This window comes from Hermetia illucens, chromosome 5 (assembly GCF_905115235.1).
Source record: "Hermetia illucens chromosome 5, iHerIll2.2.curated.20191125, whole genome shotgun sequence".
Taxonomy (NCBI): Eukaryota; Metazoa; Arthropoda; class Insecta; order Diptera; family Stratiomyidae; genus Hermetia; species Hermetia illucens.
The window spans coordinates 98672895-98695941 of NC_051853.1; the positions used below are offsets into that span (position 1 = coordinate 98672895).

Here is a 23047-nt window from a genome sequence, read left to right on the forward strand (position 1 = left end):
TTCTGAGAAAAGTGCGTGTAACTGGCAGACAGTGAATCGATTTTAATATGGTTTTGTTTCCAACAAAACTTTAAACAAGTCGAAATACCGGAAGCTCTTGCTTCAGGTATAAACGTTTTGTGTTCATTTTATGTAGGAAATTTCAACGCACATTTTTCTATCCGTATATAAGTACAAATTCAACATAATCTTTCATATTTTTCCAAACTACGAAACATACGTACATATTACAGCCATAGATATTCCGCTCACTCTAAACAAACAAACTGTCAATTTCCGAATACTGTACACGTATATGCACGTATATAAATTGATCGTACCCATATTTCCGATTTACTTCTTATATCTATCTGAATTAGGTACTACCCGCAAAGTTCATTAGCACGCATATATTATATACCTACATACCCACATGTCTGGTCGACAAATAACTAAAAAACTAAAACAAAATAATTCTCTGCGACCCAATTCAAAAGAACTCATTTCGTTGTGGTATTGACGAATTGATATGTGATGATGACGTCATGCAGGTTGTAGAGTGCACGAAATTCACAAAAAAATGTGAAGTTTCACCCCCTATAACTTTGTTAATAATTGTTGGATTTTCTTCAAACTTCAAACTGTGCATTATGTTCTTCATTACACGCATGCCAAATTTTGTACTTCTGGGATGAACATAAGGGGGGTGCCGGGTAAATTTCTAAAATGTGGAAATATACTATTATTAACTTTATTTGTGCAGATATCGGAACCGGATATATTTTGAGGCCTAGATTTAGTAGAAATGCACCACTGTGATTTTTTTCAGATTTTTCGGTTGGATAGGTTCTAAGAACGAAGCCTGTTACACTTTTCGGGGGTCATATTTTGAGCCCTCACTCCCCTATGTTTCACCCAACATCAAATATTGAACCACTTTCGAAAAGTACTAATTGGGACCTTTCATTTGATACCCCACACGGCTACATTCTGTGAAAAAAAAATTTGTACCCTCCATTCACATGTATGGGGAGCCCCCCCTTAAACTTAACACGAAACGGCGCCACTTACTGCATGTAAAGGGAACACCAGATTACATACTTTAATCAAGTTTCGCGACAATCGGTCTAGCCGTTTCCGAATAAATCCGGTGTGACAGACAGACAGACAGACAGACGGACAGACAGACACCGTCTCGATTCTAATAAGGTTTTGTTTCACACAAAACCTTAAAAAGAGGATGCATGCTCTGCATTTGAGGAGGTAGCATAATCATTTTCCTTAATTTTTTTTATCTCTGGCGTAAATGCCGACTTCAGAATCATCTATATTCTAATTCTTAGCTTCCAGCTTTTCAAGGCTGCCGTTAATGTTTAATACATTCGAGAGGGTGCGTATTTATTTATAAATGGTAGTAGCAGATTAGTAATTATAGTAAATTATATAGTACTTATCATAATAAATTTATTCAAAAAATTTCTCTAACAGATATGAACCACAACTTGCAACATTGAAGAGATAATATGTATTTGTTAGTTTTATGCTGTGGGTTCAAACAGGAACTCAAATAGAAAACGTGTTTATACACAAAAGCCAGGATCAAGGGCCAATTAATAGCACATGTTATAGTTTGTTGTTGAAATATACATAAAAACTCCACACAGTTAGTCGACAACATTATAAATCCTTGTTTTGACTGGCTATCAATGAATGCCGATAACCCTATCATTGTGGTCATTTGAAATTATTGAAAAATAATCGGTCAACTACGAATACCCATATACCCATATAATATTTTATATATTACATATATTAACTTCTGAATATACGTACGTTGTATATATGCACACGTATTTATAGATAGTACGGCCAGTAATTGCATGGTGGAAGCACGAAGATAGTTTGGAATTAGATAACAACTTTCGATTAGCGAGCTTGTACCCCAAGTTTAGAAGTCGATACAGCAAGTGCTGCGGAGCAAGTCGAGTTTTCCGGAAACCTACGGTATTCAGTAGATGAGTATAGTAAGCAAAAACCTGTTTATTCATCTAATTTTTTGATAATAGTAGTTAAAACGTAAATAGTGTTTTAAGGAGTGCTTCAAGTGAACATAATCGTTTATCATGGTCAGATTTAATTAAAATTTGTACTTATGTACTCATGATCTTACAAATCAAAAGTTTTGATCGTAAAATTTATACAAAAGTAATAGTAGTTGCATCTGTTTCCAAGCGTTCGAAAAACGTCCTTGTGTGAAAAACTATATAACAATGTGATTGTTCGATGTCCATTTAAAATATAAATGATAATTGCTGTTCCTTGCTAGTATCTTGTATAAAAAGTTTGTCAAATCATGGCTCTCGGTATCTAGTAATGTGTTTAACCTCTCGACAAGACTCAGAGAAATGCGCACTTTTGCTCTTATTCTGCGCCATATGAGTTACCGATTAGCTTGAGATAGTTTCATTGTATGTCGTGATCGATTTGTCGCTTCTTTTGAGGCATGACCTCTTCATTGCCACTTCGATAACATCCTCAAAATCGGCGTCAACGCGTTGAACGAAATCTGGTTCGGTGTCACTATCGCGCAGAAACAAGCTGCCTAGACGGCTTGGCACCCCACATTTTCAGACCATTCAGCAAATTGTAAGCCGACGATGGCCCGTCTGACTAAAAACTCTTGTTCTGTTTGTATTTCCCTTTACTCCGACTCTGTTTGCCTAAATTCAGTCGCATGTGACAAAGGACGATGACTCGATAAGAGAGAAAACAAATGTCATCAGCGGAGGAGCTGTTTGGGGGTAGATGCCTATGGTCCATTGAATTTTTCCACCACATCCAGACAAGACAGCGCAAAGAAAGTTACCGATGGCAACGAGGAAATGCCTTGGACTTCAAATTCCTCAAAAATTGTACCTAGATGAAGCTTGTGACATTTGCGCCCTAATATGTCGCTCTGGCAATAGCTTCTCGTATGACCAGAATGCATTCGAGATACACTCCTTGTTGACGTTCTCGAAACCCTTTGTAAAACCGATCAAAATCAGGTGGAATGCAAATAGAGGTGGAACTCCACACATGGTTTCACAATGATCTGGAGTGTGTTAGTACGGTCAAAACAGGAAGCTCTAGTGCAGAAACCAGTTGGTTTTTTGTCAATCAAGCTTTTTTGATTTTAACTAATATCTTCACGATGGTGTCGTTTTTTGGAGTCTTAACGATGATTTCTCCCTTCGATTCAGTAAGAAAGATCTATAATTGCCACGATTTATGATTGAATGCAACTAGCAATTCTACAGAAACTGCAGAGGTTGCAAGGAACGTTCCACAGGGAGACCTTTAAGCTATTAGAGCTTCACTCTGCTTGAGTTCATTCATGGGAAAAGTAATTTCGTTTGCGACAATGATATACAGGTTCTCCTTCCCTAACCCAAACGCCTGTTGAATTCATTTTGCTATAGCTTGCGCTACATCGCACCTTCGGTCGGAGATGGCCTAAACTCATGAGAATCCTCGCTTGGGTTGTTTGTTTTGTGCACGTCTGAATAGTTGGGTTGACTATTTACTTCCCTATTAGCAGACGAAATAGCAACCAGGAAGCAAAGCAGGATAAAATTCAGCGCAATTGGATAGTCTTCTTGCTATAACGGGACAATGGGGGTGTAGTTCACTACAACTTCGGTACAATTGCGTTGAACTGGGAGGTTTAAAGCAGACCAAGTTGGTATTAATTTAGTCGCCATGCTATTTACATGACATGCAAAATGTAACGTTCTCAGTAATATCCTCAATAAAATAAAAGCATAATTGTCGGAATCGGAGATAGAGGCAAAGAAAGAAAAGCTGGGGTCACTGTATTATGATAAATCCTTCTTGATCTTTTTTGGTAACAGAGACCAGGAAAGCACATCGAATGTCGTTGATAAAAATGACAATCCCACACAGCAATGCTTCCGCCTCAGTTGAACCCATAGAACGTCGCTAATTTTTTTTATAATCTTAGATCCTAGTTCCTAGCCGATGTTGTCGAAAACACTGTTGGCAAGGCGAAATTTTGGCGTGTCTATAGTACATGACGTTTTGTTTTAGTTTTCATATATGCATGTATTCTTCAGAAAGTTCAATTTTTTAAATTGGCTGAAACGTGGCGGTTGCAAGATCCTGTCTGGAGTTAGGGTATGACGCAAAGTCCTGCTTTATACTTCATTATCTGGAATGAGGCCTCCTCATTTATTTTCGGGATCTTAAGGGCAGCGAGGTGCATCGCTGATTGTTCGTAGTGTGCTAGATTGGTTTTTCTATAGTAATTTTATTGGCTTTACATGATCAACTATAAAGCAGATCGCCATTATGACGACTTTTTAAGCAGGCCTTTGCGGTCCAGTCTTAGCTTCCAGGTTTTATTTAGAAACCAATGCCTGTTTTCCTTTCAGCCTAATTTGGAGGGCCTTTGCTTCGATTTGTTTCTTCTGTGATAGTTAACTATCTTCACCACGAGTTACCTTAGCGCAGTTTTTCCGATTCAGGGTGAAAGTGGCGCTAGTACTTCATTTTGCAAGCAATCTGAGATTGGAAGGGTGTACTGAAGGTGACAGTGTCATCTGCAAATGTTAGGAACATCAGGTTCGGTTCATTTGGTATATCCAATGAGCTAGAATATCGGTTCTTAGGTGCTGTCCAGGGGAACTCCAAATTAAGATTTTGTTATTGCGACACGTGAAGCGTTTCTATTACATGCAAAACTAGCACTCCACGAGAGTCCGAATTCCATGCAACTGCACTGAGAACAATTTCTTAGTTTTTATTTTGTCACATTTTGTCAAACGTTTGTGCCATGCCAAGAAGACTACTGAGCAATACTTCTTTCAATGCCATTCTTAACGCAGACGATTCTGAGAAGAGGTTTCCAGGCCTCAAAATATTCACCATATCGATATCTACTCCAATTACTTCCACAAACGAGCGTTCCAGAGGTCCGGCCCTAGGATAGATTCCCATCCTCCTCTGACCTTCCAGCGTCTCATAGAGTAGGGAGCTGTTCCTTAGAAAATACTTCAATATCCATAAGAGATAGTTCGGAAGGTGGAAAGTATCGTCTACTGTTCCTAGAATGTCTTTCCATCTTACGGAATTAAAGGCATTGAAGCGTCAACCGTTACGAGAAGTACAACTCGTCGAGCTAAGCGGCTCGGCATGAATGGCATCTATGATTTATATAATCGCATCAACTGTGAATCTTCCTGCTCTAAAGCCGAACTGCCCTGGGGATAAGTCTTCAGAAGCACGTATCGCTTTAGCAAGTCTACTTTTGATTAGCTTTTCGAGCGCTTTTTCGGCAGTGTCCAGCATGAAAAGAGGTTGGTATGAAGACGGCAATTCAGGGCCGCCTTTTCCTTTACTGATCAGCATAAGCCTCACCATCTTTCAACGAGTAGGGAAAATGCTCTCCTCCCCTTTTAGGCAAGCGTTGAATATGCCGAGCAGTAGGTGTGGCTGATGTTGCAGCATCAATTTGTATACCAACGTCCTCAGTGGTCTTCTTGTTTTTCATCCTTCCTCCTCAGGGGCCTTCTTGTTTTTCATAGAAAAGGAACTCTTTTATATAGAAAAGTGGGTAGTCCTCGGCGCTCTTCTCGCCACCATCACCATTTCGTACGATGTGCGTAAGGAATAGTGCCCGCACAATATGCTCCATCTGCTGGGCCTTATGTGAACAGGGTTTTCCCGCAGGACCTCGATTTTCCGGTTTACCACTTTCCGCCCGAATCCTCAAGGGGCTCCATTCACCTCGTCCACCTGTTCTACGAATACATAGAAGGCTTGCCACGCCTCGATGCCTTCCTGGACATGGAAGCTCGCAGACCGTCGTTATCAGATTCACAACTGAATTTGCGATAGTGATAACTGCAGCGCCACTACCACCCTCTAGCGGAGCCTCATCTGCCGCAAGAGTTTGAACCACTCTAAAGGCAACATATTTATGATCGTTTGCCGAGAAGTCTTCCGGAGCTCGCCACACGTCCACCAGTGGTACCAGTGATTCTTACGCGCAGGTTACGTCCTCTTCCTTCGCATCCTGGGCGCCGGAACGTTCTCGACGTCTTTTTGATTCTGATACGTCGTTGATGAGCAATAGATCAGCGTTGGTCTTTGCAGCCAACTGCGGTAGCAAGTTGTGAGCGGATGCACTACGGTGCATATTCGTCGGTGGGATGGGGATCACGTTGACCGCGTCCTAACTCTTTCAGTTCTGCTCTGAAGACTGGATACCACCCCGAGAAGTGACACAATCCCTGCATAGAACGTAACTCTTCTTTTCGTTACTGGTATTCAGTTTATGGCTTCCAGATGGATTTCCAGAGAGCTTGTGGGTTCTAGGCTAAAATAGAAAGTTTTCTCTCGCAGCAGCTCCTTGGCTTCTTCAGAGAATGCATCTTTATCTATTTTCCTTGGAACTAATTCGACTAAGACTAGCCCACCTTTCGTTTTCCGAATAGAAGATACTTCCGCTTCGCTATCTTCGGGGTTGATCGTATAACGGATTTCGTTGAGGACTTCCACAAAAGTCTTGCCTTCCGTCGGCTTAATAAACAGAGTTAGAGATCTAGTCTCTCTCATCTCTCCACTTTTTGTTTTTTGTTTGCTCCATGCTTCCTGTTTTTTTAATTTTAGGTAGAGGTTTTTCTGATGGCGTCTCTTGTCGCTCTATTTAACTCTGGATACCACCTGAGTGAAGTCTGCTTAAGATGTCCTTTCCTCCTTTCGTTTTTTCCCCAGTGCGCTCTACAACGGGATGTCTACATCCGTTTGCGCTTGCGGGGGGCTTTGCTTTTGGCGCATCATCTGTTACACTCCATGTCCGCATTTAATGCGAAATTCTGTCCAGGGGTTCCTTCAGCTCCATCAGCCAGTTTTTCACCCCTTTGCTCCTGAAGTTTTTCTGGAGGAACGTTGCAGAACGCATGCGCTTCATGATAAGCCTTTCCTTTTCGGCCGTCACAAGATTGCTCAACAGCGGCCAATATTGGAAGCCATCTGGTGAGTTTCAATAGTTTTCAGCATTGTATGGAACGTGTTTGGGTTGACGCCTCCGTCGCAGGTGCCGCATAACTTTGCGATTCTTCTTCTCTGTCCGTGCATCCCCATGTCTTGCCGCCGCGTGCTTCATTGGGCTCTGGGGTGAACGTCGTATTTCCGTGCTACATACAAACCTAGCCAACTCATTCTCCATTTACACAATCTCCTCATTTATATTTTCTTTATTCTTTATTTAAGATTTTACCAGCGAATCATGTTCCATGCAGTGGGCTATAATAGCCAGGATAAAGCCCTTACCCCAGTTCCCCTGAAATCTACGATTAGCTGATTCCGAAACTCAAGGACTATTGAGCGGTGGCTTGGAGCAACGCGGTCTACTAACATCAGTTCAATGCACATTATCCGACCAACGTTCTGAAGGGGCTGCTCCTGATACACGTCACAACTACCATTTTGGCAGAGCTAGGCTCATATCATCCCATTGACAACTTATTGCCGACGGTTCTGGGGACAGCTAGCATGTCCCGTGTATCGGTGATTCCCAATTCGCTCTTCACCGAGAAATTTTCTAGAGGCTACCACCTAGGATGCTGGTATGATGCCACCTAGAAGGTCACAACTACTTGCTCGGGCAACTCGGGGATGCCACCCTCCGTACTGCAAGTGACTCGTTAAGGATCACTGATCCCCTGAGGTAACCACCATCTTTATATGGGAAAAGAAAGGCAGCCCTACTGAATGTTTCGTACACTAGTGTAGTTGATCATTTACAGCTACTCAAATCCTCCTTATTTTAAAATCTATCGGCTTCCTTCCCAATACAACTTTCTTGTAATACCATGGTTCCAGAGTCGAATGATGTGGGTAGAGTTAGTTAACATGACTAATATGATCAAGCAAAAAGGCTTACTATGCAGAGTGTTAATTCATTAGCGAAAATAGGCAGTAGTATGATAGTAGTAAATCCTACGGGCCGTAACCAACTCCTACCGCAGTGACTTTCTGGCTTTTCTTTCGTATATGGTTTTAGCCTCTAACTAGCTCGTTTCAACAGTAACAATGCAAGACCGAAATCGTTACTTTACTACAGAAAGGTTCAGCTTTCAGTTGGACGCTAATTATTGATGGTGAAACTGCAAAATCTAGTTACAATCGTAGAGGCTAATGATCGAAGATCGAGTCAAAATTCTGAAAGCGAACCCTGCGGATTGATTATTACATCGAAGCGTGACAGCTACTTCTTGAAAAATATACATACGTCTTATAGAGTTTTGCCCCTTGTGTTAGCAATCCAATCAGGTGGCAGCATAATAAGCCCAGTAGGCCAGAAAGGTTAACCCTGACTTAAAGGGGCTCTTGATTTTATTTTAATGTAAGAATTTTATCAACATTAAAAATAGATTGACCGCACAGGCAATATTGAACAAAACTTCCATCAAATCTTCACATTATTTTTCTCAATGGATTTTCCTTTTCCTTCTAGATGTCGAACGAAATAAACAAATTTGTTCCACCAGATCATTTGAATGAGAAATTTTTGAAAAGAAGCTTAGAAAATGGATTTCAAATTAGTGGAATTAATATCGTTGATTTCCAAATAACATTGGGAACCCAACCCGGTGATAACTATACAAGCACAATCTATCGGGTTAAGGTGATATACAAAGAACCGAATTCGGGAAATAAGGAAGTTTTCCTAATTGTGAAAAGTATTCTAGTAGATGAGCATCGTGCATCACTAGAAGAGTTTGGAATGCTGGATAAGGAATTTAACGTTTACATTGAGATATTACCGAAAATTTCAAAAATATTGGGTGACTCTTCGATGGCCCCAAAGTAAGTATTATCTTCAGATATTATAGCGGACAGAAAATAATTTTTTCATTGCGTCTCCGAAAAGATGCTTTAATATTGTCAGAGAACCACACCGCAATATAGTTTTCCAGGATATGAAAGCTTTAGGATACAAAGTTGCCAGTCGACAGACTGGGCTCGATGAACCACACTTTCAGGTAGCGCTGGACAAAATTGCCAAGTTTCATGCCGCGTCGATTAAGCTGCTGAAGGAGGTGGAAATTTACCTGATCCTTGGAGGGGTCCACAATTCTAATTCATTACTAGTTTAATTGCAGGATCCAACAATCGAGAAGGATTTTCGGGATGGAATCTTGACAGAACAGTCGGTGGTTGATCCAATGTTCCAAACGGTGTTTAGAGAGAATATTCCATTAGTTGCCGAAGTATTGAATACGATGCCAGGATATGAACGATTCTATCCAAAGTTAATGAAAATTTATGACAACTATAGAGAGATTGCTTTGAAGATGGTAGAGCCCGATCCCGAGAATGATATAAAAGTATTAAATCACGGCGACTTATGGGTCAATAATTTTCTTTTCAAATACGATGAAAAAACGCAACAGCCAACAGATATAGTGTTTGTAAGTTGGAAGCTTCTTTGAAATACATTTTGACTATTTCCAATTTCTAAAAAACCAGGTTGACTACCAAGGAACCTTCTTCAATAGCTTGGGAATCGACTTGAACTATTTATTCGCCACGAGTGCCCAGGTGGACGTTCTTAAGCGGAAAATGGAACTAATTGAAAAATATTACTACCCAGTATTTATCGAAACCTTGAAAAATTTGGAAATTGAATCTATTCCAACCCTCCAAGATATAATCAATCAAGTGAAACAACGGGAAATATATAATCTAATCTGCCTGTTTGCTGCCTTGCCTTTGTTAACGCTGAGCCAAGAAGATTCGAAAACGAATGATTTTTCACAGTTTGCGGATAAGGAGAAGGCGCGTCAGAAGACATTAATTGGAATGGCCACCAAAAGATTTTCAGAATCAATGAAATATACCGTGAAATATTTAGAAAACAAAATTGATGAAACGATAAGTAAATATTAACATATTGTTTAGTATCTTTGTTTAGTTTTCAAATTTCTCGATAGTTTCTAACGATTTGGAAAAACAGTAAAAAGATTATTAAACTAAATATTTTGAGATTCGTTCATTCAAAGCAAAATTTATTAAGAAGATACAAGCTAATTTTCGATTTAGGTGCCTCATTGTAGCATCAGAAGAAGTGCACACAGAATATCCAGAATCCAAATCGGATGGAGGAGCCAGTGTTGTCGGCAAATAGTGCTTTTTTATGAGCGTGCTTAGGGTCGAGCAAGAAAAAACAAGTCGGGAAACCGGAAGCTGAACGCTTCAGGTACTAAAGGTTTTGTGTATTTCTTAGTACGTAACACATAATATATCCATATATTATGTGAGAGTATCCACTTCCAGGTGATATTGACATTCATAGTCTTCAATTTTTAAAGAAGCAACGACTTTGATGTATCATAACTTTATTAGGAATAGTGCGATTTCCACCAAACTTGGTAAGATCATGCTCTATATTATAGCCTACATCACTGCAATTTCATGGTGCTAGGATGAACGTAAGGGTGATTTTGCAGCGAATTACTAAAAATTATAGTAATATACTATTATTAACTTTATAGATATCGGTATGCAAGTTATTTCGGAGACCAGGCATATAGTGGCAGCCTCATGATTTTTTTCAGATTTTTCGGTTAAGTAGTTTCTGAGAATGGCCCCCTTAAAGATATGATCACTTTCAACCCCCCGCACTCTCCACCTTTCCAACAAATGTCAAAACTAAGACTGGCTTTGAAAAGTACTAACCAGGACCTTTAATTTGATATCCCACATGACTATATTTGATGAAAAAAAATTTACACCTCCCTTTTGCATGTATGGGGACCCCGCTTAAGTTCGACGTAACAGGATGTAACTCATTGTATGAGTGAGCGTTCACAGTTCCCACCAAATTTGTACCAAATTTGGTGTCAATCGCTATAACCGTCTCCGAGAAAAATGCGTGTGACGGACAGACAGACAGACAGACGGGCAGACAGACAGGTAGACAGACAGACAGTAAACCGATTTTAATAAGATTTTGTGTTTACACAAAACCTTAAAAATGTTCACCGTTGCTGTTCTTGCATTTTGCGTCGTGTTCATGTACGTCGGGTGATGTGACTGCTAATATTATTAGTACACTCTAAACAATTGTTTTAGGAACGAGAAAGTTGAAAAGCGCCCATCTAAATACGTATGGGGCGATACAATGAAAAGACCAAAACATTTGTTCTAATGTAATACAAATAACAAAGCAAATCAACTTAACTCAGCGCAACAGAAGTATTGGCGCAGTAAGAAAAATGAAAAGATTTTAATTAAAAATCAACCAAATTAAGCTTCAAATTCAATATTAGACAACAACGCATCGAATTGAAAGGGAATTGAATCACATAGAGCGCAATTTTGTTCCTAGCTTCCCCCCATGACTAAATAATTTTTTGATGAGATTTGTTTTTTTTACATATGGACCTGAAGTTCGAGCAAATGCTACAGATATTCAACCTGGTTAAGGAGGAGGCATATAGAATTGGCCTTGGACATTGTACAACAACCATTCTTCTGCTGAGCAGGAAATGTACTAAGAGATGTTGTCCTACTGGAATATAAAAGGTTTTTCTATACCCAAGGTAGAGTTTGGAAGAAATTATAACTCAGCACATTCCATTTCATGTTCAAGTGAATAGATACCAATCTTTGGTCGCTTTGAAGTTCCAATTTAACCGATTCCCACCACCAAGCTTGACGCCTGCATGTATGCCGCAAATTTTAAGCTCCACAATGACTTTTCGGCGAAACCCAAACAGGTGGTATTTACTTTAACCAGATCATGGAACTGCATACCAAAAGTCTAATACCGGATCTACACGCTTGCCACTTGCCACAAACTCCACACCTTCAACAAATATTTACCTTGATTTTGCATATCAACATCGTCGTCCTGTGTGAGTGCCTTATACTAACCATAGAAGTAAGATCGAATTAAAAAAACGCGCTCTGCGTCTTCTGCAATATTTGGGCACTTTGGGCAATATGGCGAATCATCATCAATACAGATATGCTCGATAGCCTCCTTGTCCGCTCAAGAATTGAGTTAGGTCGAAACCTATTTCACCGTAGGTTCGCTCGATCCATTTCTGGATATCCCATATGATTTTGTGAGTCCAGCGGCCTTTTTCTGACTCGTCCCACTTCTCTTGTTATTCAACGACAGTTTCAGCTCGGGCGAACTGTCGCCGACGGACAGGAGATTCTCCGGTGAGATTCGTTCGATCGTAAAGTCGTAGCATTTCGAATCTCAATCGGGACCATCCCTGCTATCACGCAACCTTCTTCATTAGATATGGCTTTGTAAGCGCAACATGTTCGGAGTACACTTATGCGATAGGCAGCTCCAATCTTTCTCTTATTTGCTATATTTTTCAGTGCATCTGCCCATACTGGGGCTGTATACAATAGCATCGAACTTACCACCCTCGAGATAAGGAGTCGACAACTCGGCCTTGAGCCACCTACATTTGGTAGGAGAGAGGTGGCGGTGAGGAAGACGGCAACCCTGTCGGCCAAACCAAAACCAAGTTGCCGAGGAGAACCTCCATAGTGGTGGCACCGGGAGACGCTGTACTCACTTTGGCTTGCCGGCCGTGATGCAGTAGGCGAATGCTCCAAAGGCCTAATCAGGGCTATCAGACCCGAGTTTGCACGGGGACTCATATGAAGTGGCAATTTGGTCACGAAACCTTACCAAGGGTATACTCCATTTTGTGTTAAGTTTAAGGGGGTGTTAACCATACATGTGAATGGAGGGTGCAACATTTTTTGTCATAAAATGTGGTCATGTGGGGTATCAAATTATAGGGCTCAATTAGTACTTTTCGAAACTGGTTCCATTTTGATATTGGGTGAAACATAGGGTAGTGACGGCTCAAAATATGACCCCCAAAAAGTGTAACAGGTCTCGTTCTCAGAACCTACCCAACCGAGAAATCTGGAAAAGATCACAGTGGTGCATCTCTACTAAATCACAAAATTCATCCGGTTCCGATATCTGCACAAATAAAGTTAATAATAGTATATTTCCACATTTCAGAAATTTACCCGATAACCCCCCGTATGTTCATCCCAGAAGCATAAAATATGGCATGGATATAGTGAAGAACATAATGCACAAGTTGGTCAGATTTGAATTCATCAATATTAGAATGAAATTAGTTCTTATGAATGGGGTCGGGAAGAATTATTTTGTTTTAGTTTTTTAGTCATTTGTATATCAATATCAATTACTCTAAACAGACATGTGTGTATGTAGGTACACAGCATATGCGTGCTAATGAAGTTTGCAGGTAGTGGCTAATTCAGATAGATATATTTGTACATTAAAGCAGCCGTATTGATTATACGTGCCATATAAGCACATATGTATACTTTTTTGCATGAAGTAAATCGGAAATATGGGTACGATCAATTTATATACGAGGAAATACATATATGTGCAGTATTCGTAAATAGGTAGTCTTTTTGTTTAGTGTGAGCATAATATATATGACTGTAATAGTACGAGCATAATATCTATGACTGTAATATGTACCTAAGGGTCAAGCAGTGCACTGCAGAATAGACTGATGCGGAACGTAGCTCCCTGAGGCCAACCTATCTCTCTTTGAGGATGAGCTGTCTCTCCTCTGGGACGGTGTGTGCCTTTTCAGGGGCCAAGCCTCTCGTCTACCAAGACCGTTAGTGAGTGGTGATAGCCACACCCTGTACGAGGTGATCCTACTATTAACAAAACGCTACGGATCTAGACTGGGGAGTCGAAAAACACCTCCCCCAATCCAGGGTGTCATGCGAACCGTCCCCATTGGATAGTTTGCAGTGGGGGGTAACTAACTGTAGTCGAACGGAGCCTCACTGATACCTGGTCGCCTCAGTGAGTAAGTTAGACCTTACCGTGCTACGGGGGGCTATGGCACGTCTCCGAATTACTGAGAGCCAGGTGACTACACCCAAGAAGGGAGAAGTTGTATTGCAGCATTGGAGCATTGGCATACTGCGTGAACAACAGCCAACGAACACCACTGCTCCAAGGGCAGGGACCAGCAAAAGCACGTCTGAGATAAATATAACAGACGTCAGGATGGAGACAGGTCTCAGTGGCGCCGGTGTTAAATGGTACCTGCGCTATCTGAAGGAAGGCCTGAAACCAGAAGAGGCCCTTAAGAAGGCTCAGGACAGACCTAAGCCATCTCTACCGGAGCTGAGAAAGCGGGGAGCAGCAGAGATCAGCCCGCATGAAGGGAATGCTCACAAAAAATCCAAACCTGAACCCAAAGGGGGAGAAAACCTGGGCAGGTCAGGAGTGAAGGCAGGACCCAGGGAGCCCGCCATTTGCAATGCTAGTGCGGTCAAGGGCATTCGACTGGCCATACTGCCAAAAAGGCATCCCGAGCAAATACTCACTCGGGAGGAGCAGAAAATCATTGAGGACCTTGTCGTCAAGCAGATGATCAAGGGTTGGACGTTGAAACTGGTGTTCACCGGGATACGCTTTCGACCAGGCCTTATACTGGTGGACTGCGCGACGGAAGACACCGCAGAATGGGTTAGAACCATAGCTCCTAGATTGCCAGGCTGGGAAGGGGTGGAACTGTCAACATGTGCTGGGGATGATATACCAGGAGCCCACATGGTGACAGTTTTTCTGCCAAAGGCCGCGGCAATAGAAACGGAAGACCTTATGAGACTCATAATTGCTCAGAATGAAGATCTCCATACTCGACTATGGAGAGTCTTCAGAAGCGCGGTAGAGGGCAAAGGTAAACTCCTCACGATCGGGGTAGATGACCGATCCCTGGAGGCAATTAAACGTCGGAGTTGTCATATCAACAACCGATTTGGCAACATACCTGTGCATGTGCACAGGGAGAAGCCGAGGAAAGAGACCTCGGACGAGGCTTCGGGTGGAAAACTTACCGAGGTCCCTGAAGAAGTCTCGGAAGCCATAGAGGCGGAAAGAACTGGATCAACCAGGGAAATAGACCTGCTACCCAGTGAAGAGCAGAAGCTGGACGACCTAGATTAGGGCTCAGGGTGGACAGCGACGCGCAGGAAAGCGCCATATCAAAGGAGGAGGGTGACACTCCGACAGTGGAGAAGAGCTCCAAACAATAACGGAGCCAATGGCCAGCACTAAGATAGCTCAGATAAACCTCCACCATGCGAGAGCTGCATCTGCAGTGATTGCAAGGGCAAATTCCAAGGAGAACATTGGAATAGTGCTGGCTCAGGAGCCCTGGGTGTACCGGGGGCAGATTCGCGGTCTGCATGAAGGAAGCACCAAGAGCTTGCATAATTCTCAAACGTAATTTAAAATACATATGTATTTTAGAGTTCTTAACCGGGGACCTTGTGGCTATCCAAGTCTCATTGGAAGCCGGGAGGAGCACTCGAGAGGCAGTTGTAGCATCGGGATACTTCCCAGGAGACGAGAGCCGGGCTCCACCGGAACAAGTCACAAAGCTGGCGAAGTATTGCGAGGAGAGGGCGTTACCACTTCTTCTCGGCTGCGATGCCAACGCACACCACGAAGTCTGGGGAAGCAGCGACACTAATCGTAGAGGTGCGTACCTTCTCGAATTTATTCTTAGCAATAAGTTAGAAATATACAACGTAGGGAACACTCCAACATTTGTGACCAGCACCAGACAAGAGGTACTAGATATAACTCTAGGAAAACGGAATGGTCAGGAATTGGAGGGTTTCGGATGAACCCTCAATGTCTGATCACAGGATAATCTGATTCGACATTGAGGGTAACTCCGAAATAAAAAGAATAATAAGGAATCCCAAGAGAACGGATTGGGAATCCTACACAACGCACCTGAGCAAGAACATTGCGCACCTTCAAGGGGGCGGTGACATCAGGAGCGAACTGGAATTAGAAACGGTGGTGGAAAACCTCAACACAATCGTCATTGACGCATATGAGGCCAGCTGTCCGGCCAAGATAGTCAAGTCATCAAGGGATGTACCATGATGCAACAAGAACCTAGCCAGAATGAGAACAGAGGTACGAAAACTCTTTAACCGGGCAAAACAAACCGGGGACTGGCGGAGGTATAAAAATGCACTGACTGCGTATAGCAACGCCATCAGGGAAGCAAAACGGAACAGCTTTAGGGAATTCTGTGAAGGGATTGAACAAATCACAGAAGCAACCAGGCTGTTCAAGGCTGTAGCCAAAGACGGGGGAATATCCTCTGTCTGCTTGAAAAAGGAAGATGGGACATTTACCGAGAATGAGGAGGACAGGGTACACCTGCTTCTCAGAACTCATTTCCCGGGGTCCTACCTCTCGGTGGCAGGCGACAACAATCTGCCTGACACCCCAACAACGAATAAAAGGGGAAGGAAAGAGAGTTGGAAACTAGCAAAAGAGGTATGCTCAGAAGCTAAGCTAAGATGGGCAGTGGGAACTTTTAAACCAATGAAATCTCCCGGAGTAGATGGCATTTTCCCAGCACTTATCCAGAGAGGCCTAGGAATTATCTTAGAGTCTCTTCTGAGGGTGGTAAGGAGGAGCATAGCACTGGGTTACATACCAAGGGCATGGAGACGGGCAAAGGTGGTCTTTAGTCCGAAAGCGGGTAAAAAGGATCCTTTTCACCCTAAATCTTACAGACCAATCTACCTAACATCGTTCGTACTCAAAACGGTGGAGAAGGTCATAGACAACTATATTAGAACTAACGTTCTAAAGCGTAATCCCCTACATCACTGTCAACACGCTTACCGGGCAGGACGGTCAACTGAAACTGCTCTGTATCAGCTGACAGAGGTACTACGGGACGCCATAGAAACAAAAGAAATTGCACTGTGCGCGTTTTTGGATATCGAAGGAGCATTCGACAACACATTGCGCACACAGAGATACAGGATGCCCTGAGCCGCAAAGGAGTGGGAAACACCCTGGCACTCTGAATGGGCAAAATGCTAGAAGGTAGACAAATAGAGGTACAAACAGGTACAAATTCTATTATCATGAACACCATTCAAGGCTGTTCACAGGGTGGAGTACTATCGCCGCTGATGTGGAGTATGGTAGTAGATGAACTCCTGGACGTGTTAACTAATACTGGAATACAAGTCCAGGGCTACGTGGGTGACATTATTTTAATCTGTAAGGGCAAATATGAAGATACCCTATGTAATAGAATCCAAACTGTATTAAGGGTTACTAGTGCCTGGTGCAGGAAGGTGGGACTGCGGATCAACCCAACCAAAACCACCATAGTACCATTCACTAGGAGGCGTAAGCTGGATCACCTGAGAGCCATAACATTACATGATATGGAGGTGAAACGAGAAACAGAGGTCAAATATTTGGAAATTACGCTAGACCAAGAATTACTCTGGAAGACACATGTCGGAAACACTTGTCGGAAAGCCACGAGGGCTCTGATGACTTGCAGATCCATAGCAGGAAAAAAATGGGGTCGCAGCCCGAAGATACTACTTTGGCTATATACTGCAATAGTAAGGCCAATGATTACCTATGGAGCGGTAATCTGGGCAGAAAGAACCCAAATCAGCACACAAGCCAGGGAATTACATAAGCTCCAAAGGCTGGCTTGTGTGGGGAAATGAGGACATGCCCAACGGCATCCCTGGAGGTCCTTCTGGGATTAACCTCTCTCCATTTGCACATACAGATGCAGGCAAGGAGATCAATATTCAGGATGGCCGGTAGTATGAGTGAGGCGGGGAGCTGCCTAAATCGAAGGAAAATTGATATCCTTTCTAGGGGGTATCCCGAATTACTGATACCGAGGGACAACATGACAGCGAGTTTCCACTTCGAGAAGAAGTTTGAAACACGTTGGAGTAACAAGGCAAACTGGGAGAACGTGGCTGCGACATACGGCTTAAACCAGCAACTGATTACTTGGTACACTGACGGATCCCTCACAGCAGAGGGAGCGGGTGCCGGTGTCATTGATCCAAGGAAAATGTACTTTGAGCCATTGGGCAGGTACACTAGCATATTCCAGGCGGAAATATACGCCATAGACAAATGTACCTCATTTAATATGCAAAGGAACTACAGGGGCAGAACATAGCTATTCTCACCGATAGCCAAGCAACGATCAAGGCACTTAGGTCCAACCAGGTGAACTCGAAACTGGTTTGGGAATGCCTTGAGGGACTGAATTCACTCGCCTCGTCCATCAAGGTCTGGATACTTTGGTTTCCAGGCCATGCTGGGTTGGAAGGCAACGAGGCAGCGGACGAACTAGCCAAGGAGGGAGCAGGGACGCCTTTACACGGGCCAGAACCCTTCTGTGGAATCGGAAACGGTTTCATGGCTGTGGATCTAAGAAATGAAGAGAAACGGTTGAGGGAACTATATTGGGTCTACCAGGGATGGAGCAGTCCGGGGTGCTTATTGGGGGATACGAACCCATGCGCACAAAGGATTGCTAAAACCTCACCAAAAAGAACCTCCGAATCATAGTGGGAATTCTCACTGGTCATTGTCGGCTGAACTATCACTTAGGGAAGCCAGGGATATCTACGGACACTGCCTGCACGTTTTGTGAGGAGGAGGACGAAACCTCTATACAAGTCCTGGGACAGTGTCCGGCGCTTGTGCAAAGTAGGTCGAGACATCTGGGAGAACACTTAATACCAGATGCAAAGCTGAAACATCTGGAAGTGGGGAACATACTAAAGTTCCTAACGGTTACAGGCCTGCTTGAGATACTATGATCAACAGGTACACTATAACCAGTAAAAGGGGCACAATAGTTCTCCAAGGACGCGGTGCGACTTTCCCTTCACAGAATAATAATAATATGTACGTACGTCTTGTAGTTTGGATATACGGATAGAAAAATGTGCCTTGAAGTTTCTTACATAAGATGAACACAAAACCTTTATACCCGAAGCGAGAGCGTCCGGTATTCCGACTTGTTTTTATTGACCAAGGTCACTTACTCAATGGCAGCGAAACAAATAAAAGTTTTAAGTGCAACAGTGCAGTGTTATAAATATCAACTTCATTGGGTAAGTGGAAGCATTATATATATTTCAGAAGTATTATACATCAGTCCCATTTTTAAAGCAAATGAGCAACGTATTGTTCTTTAACATCACTTAAAATTCTAAATTTCCAGAAACGTGCAATGTGAGCTACAACCCGCTTGCAACTATAATGAACAATGTACATTCCAGTTCGTCGGCAAGGTACATTTAAAAACTGTATTTCACACCGCTCCTTTATTTCGCACACCTACACGCGTACACCCTTTGATTTGATTTACCCCTCTCCACACGCTGGCGTTATGACGGTTCGTTAAGGTTTGGCAAGTGTGTGGATGCGCAAGATCGCCCAGAAGCGTTGGCAACCAAGCCAAACACCATTTGCACATGTTTGCGCTTGAGATTTTTTCTTAAAGCTTAGCACATATGTGGACCCGGCAAAGGATGCTTATAGCACGCTATTTTCTCGGCTATTTTTGGAGATGAACCCTTTTTTTTCCTACCGGTCGGCTATGAAATTCCGCTAAACAACAATACCCTGAGTATGCAGTACAAGTGAACCTCTCCACCCGTGCATGTCACAACATCTTCGTGCCGCTGTATAAAACACTTTGAACTACGAATGACGTCGCGTTTGTTTCTAACTGCCAGCTTCGGCAGCAGGTTGTCGCAGTTGATGTCCAACTTAATGTTTTATTTTATACCTTTTATGATATGGTGAATTGCATTCTGGCTTGGTTTTTGCGATTTTATTAGAAGTTTGATTTACATATTTCACAAAGTGACGCCCGTCGGCGTAACGTTACCAATTAAACTTTTTGGTCATTTAATTATTCAGCAAACCTTGAACTGAACTTCCTCACAACGCTAGAAGGAAACGCAAATGATAAGGCTTCCCAGATTGGTGAAAAGTTAGGACGAGACTGCGTCCATGCCAAGGTCTGCTGGTTCCAAGAAACGAGCACCGAACTTTTGGTGGAAGCCTGAAATCGAAGAAAGCAGCAAGACCTGCCTCAAGACTAACTAAAGCGAACACTTCAAGCGCCTGCATAAGGAAGCTGATTCAGACCAATGGGGCGGCGCTTAGAAAACAGTGATATCCAGTGATGTCTCTCCTTTGATTCCTTGCCCTAACTTGCTAGACGAGATATTGATGAACCTTTTTCCATAAAATGTGAATACCGCTAGTTTGTGTTCTGATCCGGTCGAAATCCCAACGGGAAGCGAGGAAAAGTCCTGGGAGCTGCTTTGGATAGTATCCTCAACAAAGCTCTTAAGACAGCAGTGAATATAGCGCCAAATATGTTTGCCGAGCTATTTACCGCATGTCTTAAGGAAAGAGCATTTCTCTTAGAGAGCCCGAGAAACCGTTGCGTGAACCTTCATCACATATCTAAATAATAATTTGAACGTTTAATCTGTAGCAGATTACTTTCAATTGCCGAAAAGGAAGGCGGTCTTTCTGAGAATCAGTTGGGCTTTCGATAGGGGAAGTCTATGGGATGCCCCATCATGCGTCCTCTTTAAACTGACCCTCGAGAAAGTGATCCGTGATTCTAAGGTAAATGCAAGAGGTACGATCATCTTTAAGTCCACCCAACTACTGGCCTATGCTGACGATATCGACATCATGGGAAGAACCACTCGAGACATACAAACTACCTTTATCCAGGTCGAGCAGGCGGTGCGAGATCTTGGGTTGCACATCAATGAAGGCAAAACAAAATCTACGGCGGCAACGTCAGCACCGAAAACCAACCAATCAACAACATCAAACCGCACTGCTCAAACGGGAAGAATAAGGATAGGAGGATACAACTTTGAGACCGTTGACAATTTCTCCTATCTAGGGTCAAAAATCACAACCGATAACAACTACGATGATGAAATCCGCGCACGATTGTTGTCAGCCAACAGAGCCTATTTCAGCTTACAAAAACTGTTCCCCTCGAAACGTCTCACCATAGGATCAAAGCTCTTACTGTACAAGACAAAGATCTTGCCTCCTGTATTCCTCGGAGACTTCGGTTCTTAGCAAGAAGAATTGCGAACTCTTGGCCGCGTTCGAGAGAAGAATCCTCCGAAGAATTTTTGGCCCCCTACATGAGGATGGACGATTCCGTAGCCTACACAATGACAAAATCTATGAATGATACCATGACCGTCCGGTTGTGGATAAAATCCGGCTCAATAGGTTACGGTGGGCGGGTCACTTAATCCGTATGGATGAGGATGATCCAACCCGGAAAGTCTATAAGGGCAATATCTATGGTAGAAAAAGAAGACGAGGCAGACGCTGCCTGAGGTGCAGCGATGGCGTGGGCCAGGACGCCAGACAGCTTTTGGGGATATCGAATTGGTGGACCTCGGCGCAAAACCGGGATGTCTAGAGTTCCTCATTAAGGCAGGCCTAGACCGGATACCGGTTGTAGCGCCGTTGATGATGATGATGAAGTCTATGGCGGATGCAGTTAGCCCCGTGGTTAACACTGCTAATTCTGCACTTGACAAGGATAAATACTGTGCGGCGATCACTCTCGATGTGAACAGCGCCTTCAATTCCGCTAGATGGAGCAAGATACTTAGGTCCCTTTTCAACTTAGGCGTGCCGAAGTACCTGGTGCGTCTCATTGCCGACTTCCTAATCGATGGCTTTCTGTGCTGCGAATCAGATGAAGGAATGAAATTATACCAAACGACGTGTGGAGATCCACAAGAGTCCCTCCTAGAACCACAATTGTGGATTGTTATTATTAATAACGGAGTACTGACGCTAAACCTTCCTACTGGTGTGGGATCCATTGGTTTCGCGAAGGATATTGGTGTGACGGTTGTTGCACGCCTCCTCGAAGAAAACGAGCTTTTTGCAAATGAAGCAGTCTTTCACACTAAGTCCTCGCAGAACATAGGACGGAAGCAGTATTTATTACCAACCGGACAAAGTACACGTCCCTGAAAGTTATACTTGGAACAAAATCATTCATTCCAACCCTGCGCTCAAGTACTTAGGCGTAATGATTTACCTGAGGCTAAACTTGAAATCACAAGTTTGTGGCAACCAAGACGTATACTACTCTTTGCGAGAATAATTCCAAATATAGGTGGTCCAACGCCGAGCCGCCGGCTACTTATTTCGAGGGTAGTCAGTTCGATCCAACTGTATACAGCCCCAGTGTGGGTAGATGCCCTGAAAAATACAACAAATAAGAGAAAGATTGGAGCGGCGTATCGCCTAAATGCACTCCGAAATGTTTCGCTTACAGAACAATAACCGATCGAGCAGCCTGCGTGATAGCAGGAATGATCCCCATTGTGATTCTGGCGAGAGAAAGAAAACGACTTTACGATGAAGCGTGTCAGCCCGTCGACGTCATATCATATCTCTTTCTTTCTTTCGTCTAACACAGAAGAAACCCGCTCTGTCAATGCTGACGTAGCGGCCATTTTTTGTAGTAGATAATTCCGCAAAACCCTTTGAACCATATATCTGATCATACAGTTTGTTTAATGTACCAATTTCTCCATAAAGATCATCCATATATTACGTTTTGAAAGCTTTACATTTTCGATTATGTTAACAATATTCAACATTGCTCTTTAAGTTTACATTACCAAATGTAAATAACCAGTTTGTGTCATTAAAATCAAACATTTATTTAGGAACTCTAAGGTTTTGTCAATAAATAATAAACAAGTCGGGAAACCGGAAGCTTCACGCTTCAGATATAAAACGTTTTGTGTTTCCCTATGTGAGGAGCATATCGCAGTTCTTCATTGGCTGATAGCATTGACTCGCGATATTTAAATTGCTCAGTTCTGGCAATAGCAGTAACCTACGAGCGATTTAAATATCTCGGGTCAATGCTATCAACCAATGGAGAATTGCGTAATGACATTGCTTCACCCATTAATGCAATCTGGATGAAGTGGCATTCCACAACTGGTGTTCTTTGTGATCGACGTATCAGCGCACGTCTCAAATCTAAAATTTGCTGAGTGTTGGCCGACTATAAAAGACAATGAACGGCGTCTTGAGACGAAGATGTTG

General features: G+C 42.8%; 1 protein-coding gene across 2 annotated transcripts; it reads left to right on the forward strand.

The window, feature by feature from the left end:
* The first annotated feature begins 1845 nt into the window (after positions 1–1845).
* LOC119657857 lies at positions 1846–10024 on the forward strand. 2 transcript variants are annotated; one of them, XM_038064982.1, is made up of 5 exons: positions 1846–2003; positions 8501–8853; positions 8918–9086; positions 9150–9458; positions 9517–10024. In XM_038064982.1, exons 1-5 carry the CDS (start codon positions 1995–1997, stop codon positions 9934–9936), a joined length of 1260 nt encoding a protein of 419 aa, XP_037920910.1. In that variant the 5' UTR covers positions 1846–1994; the 3' UTR covers positions 9937–10024. The 2 variants fall into 2 exon arrangements, with proteins under 2 accessions (XP_037920910.1, XP_037920911.1); XM_038064983.1 differs by having other exon boundaries at positions 1949–2105.
* The last annotated feature ends 13023 nt before the right edge of the window (positions 10025–23047 follow it).